Source organism: Coenobita brevimanus, chromosome 93 (genome assembly GCF_032717465.1).
Source record: "Coenobita brevimanus isolate Jiangsu-jjx chromosome 93, ASM3271746v2, whole genome shotgun sequence".
Taxonomy (NCBI): Eukaryota; Metazoa; Arthropoda; class Malacostraca; order Decapoda; family Coenobitidae; genus Coenobita; species Coenobita brevimanus.
The window spans coordinates 40,528,419-40,547,215 of record NC_137046.1 but is presented as its reverse complement, the minus strand read 5'-3'; the positions used below and the strand labels follow the sequence as shown (position 1 = coordinate 40,547,215).

The 18,797-nt window shown below is 40.9% G+C and overlaps 1 protein-coding gene across 1 annotated transcript; it reads left to right on the top strand.

Annotated features, from left to right (window-relative positions):
* Window positions 1-4,812: 4,812 nt before the first annotated feature.
* On the top strand, window positions 4,813-18,049 carry LOC145412409 (putative glutamate receptor). Its single transcript, XM_080282294.1, has 10 exons — window positions 4,813-4,827; window positions 8,591-8,694; window positions 9,678-9,768; window positions 11,557-11,715; window positions 12,922-13,069; window positions 13,162-13,379; window positions 14,455-14,606; window positions 16,197-16,304; window positions 16,844-17,004; window positions 17,934-18,049. Exons 2-10 carry the CDS (start codon window positions 8,651-8,653, stop codon window positions 18,047-18,049), a joined length of 1,197 nt encoding a protein of 398 aa, XP_080138420.1. The 5' UTR covers window positions 4,813-4,827; window positions 8,591-8,650.
* The last annotated feature ends 748 nt before the right edge of the window (window positions 18,050-18,797 follow it).

Below are 18,797 nucleotides of genomic sequence, written 5' to 3'. Positions count from 1 at the left end.
ACTTTTTCTGCCCTGCGCGGAGTACGGTCTTACGGATGGGGGTTCATCACATACAGTTCTTCTAAACAGGCTGGGGTCAAAGACTTTCGTCTCATCAGTTCCCCTCCTTTTGATGACTCCCTTCAGTCCCTCTCTTCCAGCAGTGTTCTGTCTCTCTCGACTCGCTGCCTCAATGATCACATCTTTTCTTACCTGTTTGTTTGCATCCCTCCTCCATTATGGAGAGCACGTAGCACCTGTCTGTCAACACATGTATTCCTTTTCTGTCCGTTTTTTTTAAATGCAAGACTTAACCGATACTTTAAGTGCTTCGTGAATGCAACTGGTCAGTTCTGGCGTTGTCTTCCTCAGCCTGTATTTTCATTTGTCTATGGCCACCAGTCATTTAAACGCAATGTGTCCAGGCATCTCGAATTAAACGATCTCGAATTTGGCTCAGATTTGTTCAGTTTTTCCTTTTTTGGGGGGAGGGAAAAGGGATCCAGTATTTGACTCTTCCTTGTCTGCATTAAAACGATAAGAAAGATCTAATATACTGATAGAGTTAATAAAGGCCATTATATAACCCCTGCAGTTCGAAGATTTTCTCTCAGTCTGAATAAAATAATCTGATAATAGCAAAAGCAAATTAAAATATACGACATCGCATTAAGTGACTAAGATTGCAATAGTAGCAGTCGTTGTTGTTGCTGTAATCCCAGGTTCATCTGAATGTGAACCCAGTAGACTGCAAGCTGAAGTTGCCCCCCTCCTACAGTCAACTGTCACCGTTTCAGGGAATAGGCAGGGTTTTAAAGGGCGTTTGCATAGCCAGGCAGCGGAGCCGCCCAGCTATGCCGGTACCATCGGATTGTTGCAAAAAATAAAAGTTATAGTGAGTTGCTATCACGATCCAAATCCACTGACACTTTCCTACAGGCTGTGACGATGGCAGATATTACAGGAAAACTGCTGATGTTACTACAAAAGATTATGAGAAAGAAGGATAATCTGACTTTCGAAGGGGAATCAGATTAACGGAAGGCAGAAGACAGCGTTGGCAGGGGACCCTGCCAGTTATTGCTCATGGTAGTAAAAACTGCAGAAGACATGTATCATTGAAACTTGTAACAAAAACAAAACAGGAAAATATGGAATGATCATCTCCTGTAGCACGATGAAGTCTTGTCTTATTCTTGATTCCACTAGACTCTTTTTCTAGCGTTTGGAAGAGCTCTCGTAGCAGTGCATAAAATAATCTATAGTTAGCCAGAATGTAATAAAGCTTTATGATACTGAAGGATGCATTATGATTTTTTCTTTTCGTTTACTATAGAAGTCAATGAAATGTAATATTTCTGTTTCTTTGCAGATGAAATTCCAGGATTCTGCTCTTCTAATATGAACAGGAAAGTAATTTTAAATCATCCAGGAGAAAATAGTGAAATAGTGGTGTTTGTAGTAGATATCAGGATTCATTGCAAAAGAGGTAGCGATGATAGTATACAGATAACATTTATACCAGCTTTATTGGTGATATGAAACAAAGTTATCATAACAGTATATAATGTTACTTCATTCACTTTCCTTAAATTGCACTCACTTGCACACTGCCTGACGCTTGTGTATATCCGGCTTAGTTTATGCCGCTGAATAAACCTAAACTAGCACCGGTGTATGTGAATAATGCATCCTTGACTGGTGGTGTTCCTCCTCGATTCTTCCTTCCATCCAACCCACATTGTCTCCAAATGTTTTTAATTGATTCTTTCTGGATGGTATATTTTTTTTATATCTAGCCGAACTTACAGTACTTAGTCTGTAAATACTACTGGATATGAGTGAAATCAGAATATTAAGTGAATATAACAATAACAGGATCATAGAGCCATGGAATGTTTTAGACTAGAAAATATGAAAAAGGTGTTTGTAATTGGTAAAAAAGACAGAGAACCGAATACACGAGCATTACCGTAGCTTAACAGATTAGGGAGTAGGTGGGGTAATTAGCGCATGACACAGAGGGAGAAATATTATTTGTTCTTAACCAGCCAGAGAAAAGGCAGTTATATATTATGCTTGTCTGGTGCACGAAGTTGTTTATTACATAAGGGATTTAAGGGGAATTATACTGAGAGACTGCAGTGTGTGTGTGTGTGTGTGTGTGTGTGTGTGTGTGTGGAGGGGGGGTGGTAGGGGGTGGGTGGGTGTGGGTGTGGGTGGGTGGAGTATGGAAGCAAAATGGACAGGCTGACTGATTCGTGGGCAGTACCAGGTGTAAATAAAAACAAAAATGCAGAGGAAACCGTCTGACCTGGAACAGAATTTTGAACAACAGCCTCATTAAGAAAAACATGATGGTCTACAAGTACATAAGTATAAAGACTAGTGGAAGTAAAGGCGAACAAGGGAAATGTACAAACTGATTACGTATGTATGTCGCGATACAAGAAAGAGAGTAGATGTTACGTAACAAATTGGTTGTAACATAAATGGCAGAAGACGTTACCAGCAGTATACTTTTAGGTTCAACGTTACTTGAAAAGGTGCAATATTCTAGCTCACTGGTATGGCACTCCTAAGGCGACAAACATCTCCCTTGTGTCTAATGTAAACACAGAACTAATATTGGATCTAAATATTTTATAACGTCACCTACGTAGATCACTTCACACATCATGCTACATCTACAGTTAGTCAGTCAGCTCAGTGGGAGGCGCCAGTGGACAGAAGAGTAATATGTTCAAGGGAGGTTTGGCTGCCTCCTTATTGCAATCCATTAATTCATATTTTTTGCAATAGTGAAATTCTTTAAAGTCATTCATTCTATTTATTCAGTTCCATTGTCAAACTAAAGACGGAGATTTGAAATACTGTTCTGTGTGTGTGTGTGTGTGTGTGTGTGTGTGTGTGTGTGTGTGTGTGTGTGTGTGTGTGTGTGTGTGTGTGTGTGTGTGTGTGTGTGTGTGCGTGTGCGTGCTTGCATGCGTGCATGCTTGATTTATCTTTGTTGTTAATATCATGTCCCTCTAAGAAGGTCCTGTGTACTGTCTGACAGGTTGTTGTTGTTGTTTCAAGATTTCATAGCTCTAACTCCTTAAGCTGCTTCGTTGAGTATTCTTGTGAAGTTTTTGCTTTATTTTATTTTTTTTTTTCCGACTTCTTCAGCGAACAACTGCTAAGATTCAATTTGAAATGATATACTAAATCCTGGTGCCTTCTCTCTTGCTGTCACAGGATTTGGTTATATCCTTAGTATTAACCTTTTCCTCTCTCTTCTGGGATCTATCGATTTCTACATTTTCGCCGCTCACCGCAGTTGCGTTTTTCACTGTACCGGCATGTGATTTGTCAATGAGGATTAAATCATTTCATTTAGTTTCACCAGTTGGTCCTTGCCAAATCCACATTCTGCATTATTTCTTGTGTAAGACTCTGTGCATCACACTAAGACTGTCCCTTTCAGCAAAACCCACTAACATGCCTTCTATCACATTCCTAATACCCACTCCAAATTGCCTTACTACAGTCTCACCCACCCTTTTCTCGCCTACTTTTGCATTAAAGTCTCCCATCACACATATGTACTGGGTGCTACGTATAGTCATAGTTTCCTCTGCACCTTCATATATGTTTCTACTTTTTCGTCATCACTTGCCCATGCTGAACTATAAGCTTGGATTAAGTTCATCTTGTGTATCTTGTTCACGTTTATTATCAGGTCTGCTTCTCTTTTATACTAATAAATTCTTAAATATTACCATTTAAGTAGTTATTGACCAGACATCCTACACCATGTTCGTTTTTTTCATTTTTGACCTTGTACCATAGTATGTAACCGATAGACATTTCTTGTTTTGCCTCACTTGATCTTCTGACCTCATTAAGACCTATGATATCCTAATTTACATCTGTTATTTCCTCAAGAAGAATAGCTAATTGAGCTTCGCTAGCATAAATTTGGACATTGTACGTCCCAAGATTTAATGTTTAAAATTGTTAGCATTCCTCCTCGGAGATTCTTAGCACTCCTTGATCCTGAGTAGATCTGACCCCACATCACACATCAAGGGACGTATCTCTAAATCATATATATTTCTTTTCATGTGAAATACTTATATAAAAAATTCATATTGTGGCTATCGAAATAATCAGGAAAGGTGAAGAGTCAGTTGGCAGGTGACCTTATTCGACACGATTTGCTGTTCTAACGCTGCCGGGCGTCCCTGCCGTGTGCTGGTGTTGTGAGGGACAAGTTCATTACCGAAGGGTATGAGGCCATCACTCACTGCCCTGGCCTCAACACACCGCCGCCTATCGTCAACACAAAGGTCACCCCATGTACCATTTACTATTGAAACCCATGTAAATATTCATTGGCAGGATATAGTATACTTCCTATACATTCGTAATAACTCATCTTGGTGGTGGGGTGAGAGAGGTGCTTATATACCAGCCGTGTGCGGCCGACACTCCCCACTCTTCCACCGCTTCAGGACAAACACTAAACAACTTCGTGTCCGGTTAGTTTTGTCTATATCACGGTAGTCTCAAGGAACACTATCAGAGCAACGAGCTTTCTCGCGTCAGATCATGTATATAAATTCTGAGTAAAAAAAAAAAAATAATGATGTAACATAGCTGATGAATTATGAGGCATAACAACTGTACATAAACACTTCCTGTCTCATAAAATGGACACATTTCTACGATAGGTATCAGGTGCGGTGTGGGAACAGGTGAGGTGTGTCGGAAGGTGAGGGTGGCTAGGTGACGGGAGTAAGCAGGTCTTTATACACAGACGTGATGGAAGCCAACAGAACCTTCCTCAAGATTGCCGCTGAACAGGTGAGTCCCCCTGAATACTGTACAAAGCTTCTTCAAACTAGGTCTTTATAAATGATTTCTTGCATAAGAACATTGTATCAAAATGTAAGTAGGAACTATTCATGCCACAGTGCATCGTCTGAAGAACATAGTACTGGTATTTCCATCGTATCTGTGGAACTGATGCATTTGTGTGACGTATAATAGAATAACATTACCTTATTTTGTATCAAGCTGTATTCTACTAACCTGCTAAATTTAGAATACAGGTACACTTTACATAGTGTTAGTAGCAGCACTTTGTATATCCTATACTTCTAATCAATAATTATTTTGTTGATAATTACTTTTCAGTTCAAGCAAAGCTTTAGGTTAGTTAAACTTAACGATACGTTACAGTTGTTAGTAATGGACGTCCTTATAATATACTGTACGGTGATAGAGTACTGTGACAAGGAGATAGCTGCGTAACCACTCCTGGGTGGATCACATATCCATCACATTTGAGATGTGTTGTTGGCTCAGCTATGTCAGTATATATATATATATATATATATATATATATATATATATATATATCATCCGACCCTCCTTTCCCACTCTTGGGCAGGGTGAGGACTGGCAATGTCCAGACAGCCCAAATTTGCCCAGTCCACTGGGCCACGCTTCCATTCACTCATCATTCAAGCCCCCGGAATCCTGGCTCTATCGGATACACGAAAAACATTCACCACGTTCTGTAGCTTCACACAAACGTATCCGATAGAGTCAGTCCGGACGCTGCCACGTTAAAAAGGGGTGCCAAATCCCTGCTCATGCACTTCTCCTCACAACATTCATCCAGCCAGCTTGATCTCTTGTCAGTTCCCTAGCCTCACCGACGTCCAAACCTCTCTTCCTCACGCACTCATCCACCATATCTCTTCACCTTCTCCTTGGCCTACCTCGCCTCCTCCCTCCTTTAAATTTGCTCAGATATACCTTTTTCACCACTCTATTGTGATCCATTCTTTCCACATGACCATACCATCTCAGTGCACTCTCTTCGATTCTGGTGTCCACCGACTTCCTCACTCCACATCTTTAACGAATCACATTATTTCGTATCCTATCCACTCTCTGTACTACACATACATTCCTCAGCAGTCCCATCTCCACTGTTCTCACTCTACTTTTCATTTTCATGCCACACCGTAGTCTCACATCCATTTGTTAAAGTTGGCACTAACACTCCTTCATGCAAGCCTCGCACAGTTGCAACACTCAAGCCTCTGTTTCTTATCAAGGCCTTCATTGCACCAGCTACATTTCTTCCTTGTGTCACTCTACTTTCAACTTCTTTTGTACATTTTCCTCTCTTTTGTGTCACTGTACCCAGGTATTTGAACTCTCACCAATTCCAGTCTCTCCGTTCACTGAACATCGCACTGGAAGTCACCTCTCTCTCTCTCTCTCTCTCTCTCTCTCTCTCTCTCTCTCTCTCTCTATATATATATATATATATATATATATATATATATATATATATATATATATATATGTGTGTGTGTGTGTGTGTGCGTGTGTGTGTGTGTGTGTGTGTAGGTAGATAGATATGTATAACATCTGTGGACTTGACTAGCCTTATGCTTTATTTATTTGTAAACCTCTTTACATCTTTATTCATCACATTTCGTGATCTGACTAATTCTCTCTCCATATATTTTTCCTGTGTGACAACTTCACATCTTAATGTTTTGCGTTCCATATTAATATCTCTCTCAGCGTTAGCGTTTACTTTCTTGTTTGTGATAATCCCTATGTATGTTAGGCCTTGGGGTAATCTGGGTTTAACATCGATTACTGCGGGTCGTATTGGAGGTAAATATTGTGACAGAAAATTTTATTGTCTGCTTTAACCCCTAAATGCGATGGCGTATTTTTCATTTGGTTCAGGCCGCCGCCAGACAATCAGCCTGTATTCAGCTGAAGGGAAATCTTGTCCAGTGTATGGACTAATGGAGGCAATATCTAGCATTTTATTTCGAAATATACTCTTTTTAGCCGAATGTAACTACGGTATCAAGTGATGCAAGAATAAAATAGAAAATGCGTCCCCGTGTTGAAGAGGTAGCAGACAGGCATAACAACTATATTATAAGTAATTGGGACTTTGGTGAAAGCTTTGCCATTGCATTTGACATCTAGCTTTCGATCGAGTCTGGCATAAATCTTTAATTTCCAAACTTCCCTCTTACGGGTTCTGTCCTTCTATCTGTGCCTTCATCTCTAGCTTCCTTTCTGGTCGTTCTATAGCTGCTGTTGTAGACGACCACATTTCTTCTCCTAGAGCTATCAACAGTGGTGATCCTCAGGGCTCTGTCCTATCACCAACTCTCTTCCTTCTTTTCATCAATGACCTTCTAAGCTGTACATCTAACCCTATCCACTTTTACGCTGATACCTGAACCTTCACTTTTCTATTCGCTTCCTGCAGCCTCCATCTCAGCAGTTACTTCAATAAACAAGGGATGAGGCTGTGGCACACCTAATGTCTGACTTGGCTCATATCTCTGATTAGGATAAAAGTAATCTTGTTTATATTGCATCAGAAACTCAGTTCTTACAGCTTTCAACCCGACAAAGTATTCCGCAAAGTATCCTCTCATTCTTACAGTATTCAGCTCAATCCTGCATCATCTTTAAACATACTTGGGGTTTCATTCTCTCGCGATTATATCTTGGAAAGAACATAATACCTCTCTTTAAAAGTAATTTTGTTGTTTTTAATGCATCAGAAACTCAGTTCTTACATCTTTCAACCCGACGATATATTCTGCAAAGTATCCTCTAATTTTTAACAATATCCAGCTCAATCCTGCATCATCTTTAAACATACTTGGGGCTTCATTCTCTCGGGATTTATCTTGGAAAGATCATATTACCTTTCTTGTTAAATCTGCATCCAAGATATTAGGTGTGCTAGGCCGACTCCGTGTTTTCTTTACCCATGCACAGTTGTTTACTTTATACACAGGTTTTATTCCCCCCCTGTCTAGAGTACAATTCTCAAGTGTGAGAAGGCTCCCCACATAGAATTCTTCTCAACATGGGAGAGTCAAAGGCTTTTCGTCTCATTAACTCTCCTCCTCTTACTGACTCCCTTCATCCTCTATCTCATCGCCGCACAGTTGCATCTTTATCTCTTTTCTATTGCTGCGTCAATGGTCACTGCTCCTCTGAACTGTCTGCTTGCATCTCTCCACCACTACGACGGTCACGTAGCACCCGTCTAGCAATAAAAATAATTCCTTTTCTGTCCAAGTCTCAAATGAAAGAGTTAACTTTTACCCCCAAATCATCATGTATGCAACAGGTCCACTCTGGAATTGTCTCCCCCTGCCTGTATTTCCTACAGCCTATGATCTGCAGTCTTTCAAACGCAGTGTGTCCAGGCATCTCGTAATGAACGGATCTTGAATTTGGCTCCCTGTTATCTTGTTTTTGTTTTTTCTTGAAGGGAACAGTCTTGCTGGCACTTGGATTTTGGTTCCTTCTTTCCTCTATTAAAAAAAAATCCTCTTCAGCAGTGTATTCATCATATTGCACTTTTTTTTTTTTTGTCCCATTCTACGTTATTGAGGCAGACTATGTCGATACTAGGAATATGTAGGAGTAATCACATAAAAGAGAATATCAAGGTGTAATGTGCATAACAAATCATAAAGGAAAACCGCAGTTAAGTCTGTTGTGTCACTTCATTACAACTGGTAGTATTAATCCATGTTGTTGTGTCGGTGGTCAGTGGGTGCCGTGGTGCCGAGTACATGAGGCAGAGGACGGCAGCTTCACCATCAGCGGACCCATGGCTAATCTGCTCGATGTCATGGCTACACAGATGGACTTTCAGTGAGCACAAATGCCTTTCGTAGTAGATTACTTTAAGGTGAAGTTTTTGCTTAATCTTTTCTGTACGATAATGCATTTTTATTTCATCTTTCATTTCCAATATGATTTTATTCAGCTGGAGATAGAATTTTCGAAATGGAGATGTCAGATATAGCCTTCATTAACCTCTCCACTATTAACAAGCGCTCCCAAAATGAATGATATATTGGGGCAGCAGCCAAAATACATTTAAAAAGGCATCATCTTATCGAAAGGGTCAGAACCTGAACACAGCACAGGAGTTTGGGACAGTAGACAGTTTTAGCTTCAAGTTAAATACTGTGTTTAACTCCTTGAATCCCATTCCTATCTTTTATTATATTCTTGTATTCTCTAGATTATTTTATTTATCTTAGCATAGACTTTTCAAACTGGAGGGGTTATATTATTTGGCTTTCATTGCCTTCCCCGCTGGTGGGTCTTCTGATTTGGATAAAATCGTCTGGAAGCAGCAATAATATATTACAGAAAAACTTCAGCGTATGGACGGAATTAAAAGTTAGCCACAGCACAGGAATGAAAGAACACAGCCAGTGATTTTATTCAAAGCGTTGAGTGTGCTGTCAATATAGTAACATATATAACTACAATGCCAGTCTACAGATGTTCCTTGCAACACTACATGCTATCATGAAGCCCTTGAGCGTAAAACATCTTTTTTGTTATATACAGAGTACACTCAAACCATTTTTTTCAATTCGGAAAGTGCCTCATGCATGCAACCGATAAAAACGTATGATATTCTGTTCCTCTTTTTTTTTTTTTTTTTTCCATGTTTGCATTGTCTCAGAAGTTTCAGATTTTCACGTACAGGTGCTTAATAAGTTATTGTAGTAGTTATCCTGAGCTATTACAGACTTTTTTTTTTTTAGTTTGTGTTTTGGTGTATTTTCATTTATTTATTATTACGTATTTTAAACAACTTTGTCCTGTGTGTTCGGCAGGTACGAGTTAACGCGTCCGGCTGACCGTGTGTGGGGCTCCGAGTTTCCCAATGGCTCTTGGTCCGGCATGATTGGGATGTTGCGCAGGGAGGTGGGTGGAAGGGCGGGAGAGGATGCTCGGAGGACATCACATAGGCCTACCTAATGTTTTACCTGCTTACCAACCTGCCTTCCCACTTACTTACCATTCCGTCAACCTACTAACTAACTAATCTAGCAACCTCTATCTGCCTGCTTACGTATTAAATTTGTCAGTCTACTTAAATACATAGCTACTTGACTATTGCACCTACCTTGTCAAGCGTGGGATAGTTGGTTGAGAGTAAGTGGAAAGAATGTCTTATTTGTGGATAAAACTCTTTGGTTTAAAATGTCATAAACGGCCTAGAGATTTCACTGTAAATTTGACTCTTTCTAGCTGGAGTAAGGTAGCAAGGTATCTAGTGAAAGAGTTTTAAGATACACATGGGTAATCTACACTGTAGTGACAGTGGGTTGATAGGTGACGCTACTGGGTTCAACACATGCGACGGGGTGACGGTGTTGGATGACTGGGTTTTCTTCTGTTGAGCCAGCTGTCTTACCAACACGTTGTAATCCGGTGTGGTGAGGTGTGGCCAGTGGTAGCTAAGGGGTGGTTGTGAACCATGAACATAACAGTGTAGGTTCCGGCCATTCAAAATTATCTTTAACTACATGGATGGTAGACTGGCCAAGGCCCTGTGGGTTATATGAAACCCAGGTTCAGTGCTGTTACGGAAGCTGCAAAGAAAATTATTTCATGCCCACTGTTCGTAAACTAACTATGGATATTTATTTTTGGTCCTTTAACCGTAAATCTAACTAAAGTTATACATTTCTCTTCTAGGTTTTGAGGTCAAATGTATCTTAATTAACTTTAGGAAGTGTAAGATTCTTGAGAGACAGAATAGCACATTTCTGGGGAGAGCGCTTTACTGGGGAATCCAGGAAGCCGATCACCATTGTTTCTTAGTTAACACTTCGCTTCGAAGACGTACTTTGTCCTTTATTGGATCTAACGCCAGACGAATGTAATCAGCTTAGGAGAGACCGATGAGGGTGAAGGTGCTACAGCGTTATGGCCGTCTCACACCAAAAGCTACGCCAGGATGAGCTACACGACACATTGTACTCCTGCTGAGTTAGCCTATGGTGTCCCCACACCGCAACGCACATGCTGTACCACAAACTGTAAGCACTTACCTTATTTATCCTACTAATTACTCTCTGTTTAACATTAAGAGAGTATAAGGTCTTACCGAGTTTAATGAGAACACAAACAGTGATGCCAGACTCACCAGACGTTAGAAATGCCTGTGTGGAGTATATTATAGTAGAAAGTGGAACATTACTACTGCAGCTGGTAATTGTCAATCATCGTTAGATTCCGTTATTGTATATAGTCTCTGATGAAACGAGGAGAAAGAGGGAGTGAAGCATTAATCGTCATTAGGCTGTACAAGTTCTTCGTGGCCCCATCCAGCCTCACAACACTTGCTCAAACAACAGCTGTCTCTGGACAGCTAAATCAACGAATCCTGCGTCAGTGCAGGAAACTCCATGGGAATCCCGGCCACATTTTTCGCATGATGTAATACCAATGGGGACAATTATTAGGGGTCAAGACACCGACTTAGAATATTTCAATGAACATGAGATTGAAACGGGCCCATCTGTGACTCAGTTGCGACCATCTTGCCGAGCCTCATCGGAATTTTTTTTTTCAAGTTTCAGCTACGTACCCCTCCCCCCTCCATACACAAAATAAACAAACATTCATTCACTGCTCTCTTGCTCTGGCACCACCCATATAATCATGCTGACAGATAATTCAGCACGCCATCGGTCACCCCGGCAGGAGGTGGAGATCGCCATGGGCCCGTTCACGGTGACCCAGAAGCGAGCGTCAGTGAGCGACATATCGATGCCCGTGGCCTTCGCTAACAAGGGCATGCTCATGCAGCGGCCAACAGCGCAGAGTGATGTGGCAGGCTTCCTCAGAACATTCTCACCAGAGGTCAGTGTCAGCTCTGTTTAAGTTCGCGTGTTTCAAGCCAGTCAGTTGTTTGTGGTCATTCCGAGTCTAAAGGGAAATAATCAGATTGTCAGAAGTGCCCCTGCTGAAAATGCAAATCCGCTGCAAAATATAAACTTTAATTTAGCTAAAGTCGGTATAAATATCGTACGTGACAGCTATTTTTTCTGGCTTGTATGGAGATATAGTGTGGCTAAATTTTTTGTTATAATCAATGAAAGTTACTTGCTATATAATTTCATTTACTAATGAACACATGAAGTTTCTTTCACTGTTTTATAGAGGGTGTGTGAAATTTGTGGATGGAAAGGGAAAATAATATTTTACATACATCAGTGCAGCGACTGCGAAAAAAGGTGGCCAGTATTATGGAGGCCTTCATGCGAAAGAGAGGACTGAGTACAGTCTACAGAGGCTGCAAGAGAACTACATGAACATTAGTGTCCACATTATCGTATGGCTATGAGAACTTAAGAATAGTATAGAATATTTAAAAATTCCAGAATGAGAGTTGTAGAAATGGGACTGTTTTCAGAAAATGCATGTTGGCTGCGTACGTAGACAGGATACAAAATAATGAATCGCGAAATATTTTGAGTTAATGGGTCTGTTGATCTAAGGGCAGAAGGGATCGTGCTTAAATTGTAGGTTCACAGGGAGAGGATGGTTATGAACAGGTGATGAAAAGAGTATAAGTGAGTTGGTTCGAGGTTGGGAGGAGGACTATGCAAGCCAGTAAGGTGGCTAGTTATGGTAAGTGTGAGTAAATGTGTGAGAAAAAGGGGTACGGAAGCCGTGCAGCAAGACCTGACAACGGATGGAAATGGATGGATGAAATACTGCTTGTATGGATGTGCATGCGACAGCGGTTGCGTCCATTATGTAGCTTGGCAGCCGAGGGAATGTCAAGTATTTGTGAAGTGAGTAGGAAGAAACAGTGTGGATACATTACATCAGGTGCAACAGAAAACTGGGAGGTTTGAATGATGGGTATTGTATAATTATGGATATGACAGATTTCTCTTGGCAGTCTGTTGATAGTTATCCTTCTATAATTTCTTACTCTCAGGTGCGGATTCTACCCACTCTGCTTGTTAGTGAAAAGTAAAGCCAGAACATTGTAAAATATACAGTTATGAATACAAAAATGGAATTTAACAGTGCCTAACTTTTCCTCGGCTGGTGCAGGTGTGGTTGCTGATCCTAGTGAGCATGGTGGTCGTCAGCGCCGCTATGTCCGGCCTCACCTGGCTGGAGGACAGCATCTTCAGTTCACGCACCAAGAATCTCACGTCAAAATCCATTATTTGGATGGCTCAGACACTTGCACAGGAGAGTAAGTGCACAACAGGATGCTGATATGGTCAAAATGGTGTGTATGTTATGTACTGTATATCTCAATATTTCCCTGCCTCCTTCCCGACCCAGGTTCTCACTGGCTACCGCGGAGGGATGGTGGTCGGTTGCTGGTGTCGACGTGGCTGCTGGCGTCCTTGGTGTTCATGTCCTCCTACAGCGGCATCCTCACCGCCATGCTCACCGTCCCCAGTGTCACCATACCCATTGACTCCCTGGAAGACCTCGTGGCTCAGTCAGACATGCCGTGGAAGCTTGAAGGAGGCTCCAGCATGTTTCTCTATTTTCAGGTATTATTAGTCAATGCAAGGTTAACACTTGATCTGTCTATCTATCTATCTATATATCTATCTATAGCCAGACGCCGTAATCCCGTAAGAGGTGGCCGTTTGACTTTGAATTAGTTGTTTTATGTGGAAGGGCACTAACCCTCCGCCAACCCACTTGTTGACACATAGGGAACATGTATGGATTACTTATGCGGTTACCACCCAGCGCTGTAAAATGTTTCTTGACTTGCAGGAAACCATTAAGCTTGTCACTCAATGTAAAGCCACCTGAAGAGGAAAGAAGAGTAATAAAACATGACAGGAAAGGTGGGAGAAATAGAAAGGGAGGAGGGCAAACACAGAAAATGAATGATAAAGGTGAAGGAAGAAGTAGGCAGCACTACATCAAGTGAGTGGATGATGGTCACCACTGCCTACCACTAGTCTGCTCCACAGTGATACTTGATAGTTTCATTTACTTTTCAGATAAACTTAAACATCTATACAATTGATTGAAAGACTCGCTGATTTTTTTGATATTCAAAGAGTTCAGTTGTTATCATGATGAAATCTTGCGAAAATTGTGTAACGGTGTGTGTCGTTTTTTGTCATTATTAGGGGATGAGGTATCAACCCCTAATAGACTCTGTAGGTCTAATTTTTCCTCTGACTCAGGCTCGTGGGACGCCTCATTTGCTGTTCCAATACGCCAATTTTTTATGGTTTGTTGCACTGTGGTATAATTTTACTCCAACTGTGCACTTTCTTCTTAATTTAAGATGCTGCCCACCCTATTTAGTGGGTCAGGTTGATGATGATGATGATGATGATGATGATGACATGCAAATTCACTGCACATGAAAATCTACTGGTAGTTCATGAATATTTTCCAACCATATTTGTTAGTGGGATATACGGTTGTAATGATGACGAAGGTGAGGATGATGATGTCAGTAATTTTCCCATATGGCACTGTTACTCCACGAATACCAACCTACGAACCATGTAACATTAGTGGGAATCAGGGTTATGATGATAATGATGATGATGATGGCATGAATTCCGCACCTGTCAGTAACACTACGAACTAGTGCAGGACGCGACTGACGATCTGCGCCGGCGTGTGTTCGAGGAGCGTGGTGGGACGTTCAAGGACTGCTGGGCGGACCGGCAGGCCATCGCTGACGGGGAGTTTGTGGCCATCTGCGACGAGGTCACCATGAAGAAGGCCATGTCGTGGGACTTCAGGTGACGCTACACTCCACACTACTCTCAACTATAGACTCATCCACCTAAACATTCCACCACCACTACTATGATGGGCTGGTTTAGTTTCTTGTTGCTACCTTCAGACGATATTATTTATCCAGCTTGGGAAAGGCGTCTCAAAAAAGCTCTCCCATGCTGACAAAAAAAAAAAAAAAAAAAAAAAAAAATCGTCTGCTGGTGATAAAAGTTAAAATGAAAAATTACGCCATCGTAGTGACGGGATCAGCTGGGCATTTCTCATGTAATTCAGCTGCAAATATATGCACCAAGACAGATACCTAGATTGTGAGGACATACATTTCTGACAGATGTCTCATCAGTAAATACTTATACGAAATTTTCGTTTCAATAGGATGTATCTACCAATGTGATCTACTACAATACTGTTGGAGGTCAATAACCCTTTATTTCACCATCAATGCAGTTGAAGGTTGACGTGACATGATATCTATATTTAGTCGTTTTCTGGGTGCCATTGTGGGCTTCATAACACGTCATGCTCGGTGATTTATTGACACACTACGCCGTCTTATCCTACTTACAGTAATAAATAACCATGCCCACTTTTACAAAGCGTCTGTATTATAAGTCTACCTTCGTAACGATAAATGAACTTTAACTCATTCAGTATGGTAGTGTTTTTTCACTGTATTCATGATATGGCTTGTAAGCGAGGGCATCCACCATCTACACACTCGATATAGTGCCATCTTCAGTTAACCTGACGCTGAGTAACATGACACATAGTTTCCTTTTATACATGAAACCATTAACTACGTTGGGTATTAACCATATAACCAACAGATAGACGGCTGGTGGTCTACCTGGGTGTAAAATTGCCATCTCTCCATCTTGAATTCTGAGCGATAAAGAGATTAACGTTAAAACATGGTCCTAGTCATGAAGAAGTGCTACGAAAACGATGTACAGCCGTAGGATTGTTTTATTCTGCCACTGAACTAAAGAAAATTAGCATGAAAAGAACCAATAATTTTGCCTAGTTAAAGTAAGTGGACTATAGGTTAAGGTGTTGCAGTCAGAAGTGGGTAATAAAACTTTGAGATCGGACCGGTGACTAGGGTTCATTGGTCACAAGGCTGTTCAGGGACGAGTGACTGGAGTTCATTGCTCACATAAGGCTACTTAGGGACGGGTGGCTGATTCACATTCTCCTTAACTAGCTGTGAACTGAGTACTCTAGCTCCTGACCTCTACGCTTCAGATGGGACAACAGACTGGATGATGGAGGGGTGTTACTTACCCCTGAATGATTAGCCTATACTAGACTTTGCGCAGACGTCTGGTGGTGATGGGGTAGTGGTGGTGGTGGTATACCCTTTTTACTCTAACTTGGCCTAAAATCTCTATCTCTCCTTCTTGAATACTGAGCTGTAACAGGAGCTTAGCACTTGAATATGGTGTTGATCACGAAGAAGTGCTGTGGAAAAATTGTAAAACCGCAGCATTGTCTTTTAGTGCCCCTGAGTTTCGCGCGATATGCTGCAGAAACACGAAAATCTAGGCCTGTTTGATATGAAAGAAGTATAGTGAGTTTTATTTTGTCCACAGCACTACGGGCCAGTGTCACCTGTACAAGAGTCGTGAAAACATCTACTCCTCCACCGTCGCAGTCGCTTTCAGGGCAGGTTCAATGTATCTTTCACACGCCAACCAAGTGTTAGTCTCTCTCTCTCTCTCTCTCTCTCTCTCACACACACACACACACACACACACACACACACACACACACACACACACACACATACATACACAGTCAGAGAGAGAGAGAGAGATAGATGAGGTGAGAAGGCAATATAACAAGTAGTAAATGTAAAATCTCTTGTTAGTTACCTATTATTAACTATCAGCACATGTCATTTACGACTCATGAAGCAGGGTTCCGGAAAAGTAAAGTTTGAGTTACTGTAAGTAGTTCAGTACTGATACTGAGATATTGCAGTCGTGTTACATTTATTTTTTTTATATTTAATAATATCATTATTATTTAGTCTCTGTACCTTATTAGTAAAGTAGCAGTGGAAATAATATTGACTTAAACCAAGCCGTAATATTACGGCTGTGCTTGACATTTGAGCCACATTGTGCACCAGGCCAGTTCTTACTTGTCCAGAGTCTATTGAGATCATGAATATACCAACAAATAAACAAATAAAATGAGCAATTGCCTCAGCAGCCACCGTGCTTCCTGTCCTCAGCATCCTGGCCCTGAAGGGTTCTGGCATCCTAGACAAGTGGGTGAATGATCAGATAACAAATACGTCCCTGTGCCTCCGCCCGCCCTCCGCGGACCGTAGTGAAGGCATCGCACCGCTTAACTTCGAGGCATTTGGTGGGCCCCTACTCGTCCTTGCTGCTGGTACGTTCATATATATATATAGATAGATAGATAGATAGATAGAAACTGCAAAAGTTAATGTGGTTTAGCATTTTAATTATGTGTGATCTCTTAAGAGTGGATGACGTTAATTACTGCTGATGAAATATTGATTTTTAAATTGTGTTAAAAATGGTCAGCTGTATTCAAAGAACCTTGACAGAGTACAGTACAATGTACTCTTAACCCTTCGCTTAATATGACAGCCTGGGAATAATCTGAATAAATCGTCTGCCAATAGCCAGAACAAAATCCAAAGTTTCTTCATTGCCTTGGAAACTTTTCATTGACGTGTTAACTTCTCACTTGTCAGATTTTCCCCTCTGTTTAATTAGGTCGCCTGGCTACACTAAAAGCCTTTGTGTATCTATTCGCCAGGATGACAGATCTTAAAGCAACACACTTATGTGGGTCACAAAATTTCACAATTGCATGTAAAAGTGCCAATAATGATGCATCTTTCTTGTAAACCTCTCAGGGAAAAGCTTGACTGATGAGTTTTATTTATTATTATTATCATTAATATCATGTTTTTGTTTTAATATTTCGGTTGTCTAAAAACTCTGAATAATATCATTTAGTAGCAGGTGGGCAGGAGGCAGTAGATATCAACATAGCCTTTGATCCCTGTTCTCGTATATTCGAAGTACCGATATACAGCACCTCTTTGTTAGTACTCGTAATTCCTCCTGTCAACTGTGATCATACTTTCTTTGCCAAGAGTCATCCTCGGGCACCATCGTTAGTGTGTTACCTTTGACAGACAGGTGACCATCGTCCAAATGTTGAAAACTGATTTCTACATGAGTAGATTATAGAGAATTTGTATCCATAATTAATCTGCAGTGATGTTTATTTCTGTTCTTTTTCTTCACATCTGACCTTGAGCATGTCCTCACGTTTAATTCCAGGGTTCTCTTTGGCTACCTTCACTTTCCTGTGCGAAGTTGTGATCAGCCGGTGTGGATGGAGCACAGCCACACTACGCACCACGACAGCCCCCACCATCACTGGGACGCTCCACTGAAGCAGTACCCACCACACACTCAAGCATAGGATTGATCTAGTAAAGGGAAACACAGTTACATTTTCACCATAGTGTGAAGAATTTACCTGTCGGAGTTTTATATCACAATATTATACCAAGTGAACAGACAGACGCAGAAAAGATAGAAGGGACAATCGATGACACCTCTGCCTCATCAATTATAAGTTACCTATCTCATTTGTTTGATTTTATGGCGAATACTGTTAACTTTATTATATCGATAATGAAAGAGTTGTCATCCCAGTATCTCTCATATTATTTTCCTAAATGGAAAGCTATCAGTACGAATATGGTTGGGACGCGTAATGCTCATACGAGCCACAGTCGTGTGTGCTGGAGGCGACACACATTATATTCTGAAATGAACTGTGAGGGAAGGTGATTTTTTTTTTTTTCAAGTGTGGCACAATCCCTGATTTTTTACTCTGCTGTACACGACCTTCAAGCAAAGTAATGGGTGTAAAGGAGCTAGTGATTTTGGTTGTATATGGTATGAGGAGGAGAGGTGCCAGGGAATAAGTGACGCTGTTGTGAAGGAAATACAGAGGTAAAAGTGGAATATGCATTATTACCATTATAAAGGCCTGCTTCTATGGTGCCGAGCAGATCTGTAATGCAGCTGTGTTGATACTAATGAGAAATAATTTCAAAACTGTGTATTATTATAATAACTGAATATTACATACTTTCAGAAATTTAGTAAGGCCTGTGTTTTTCTCCTCTCATA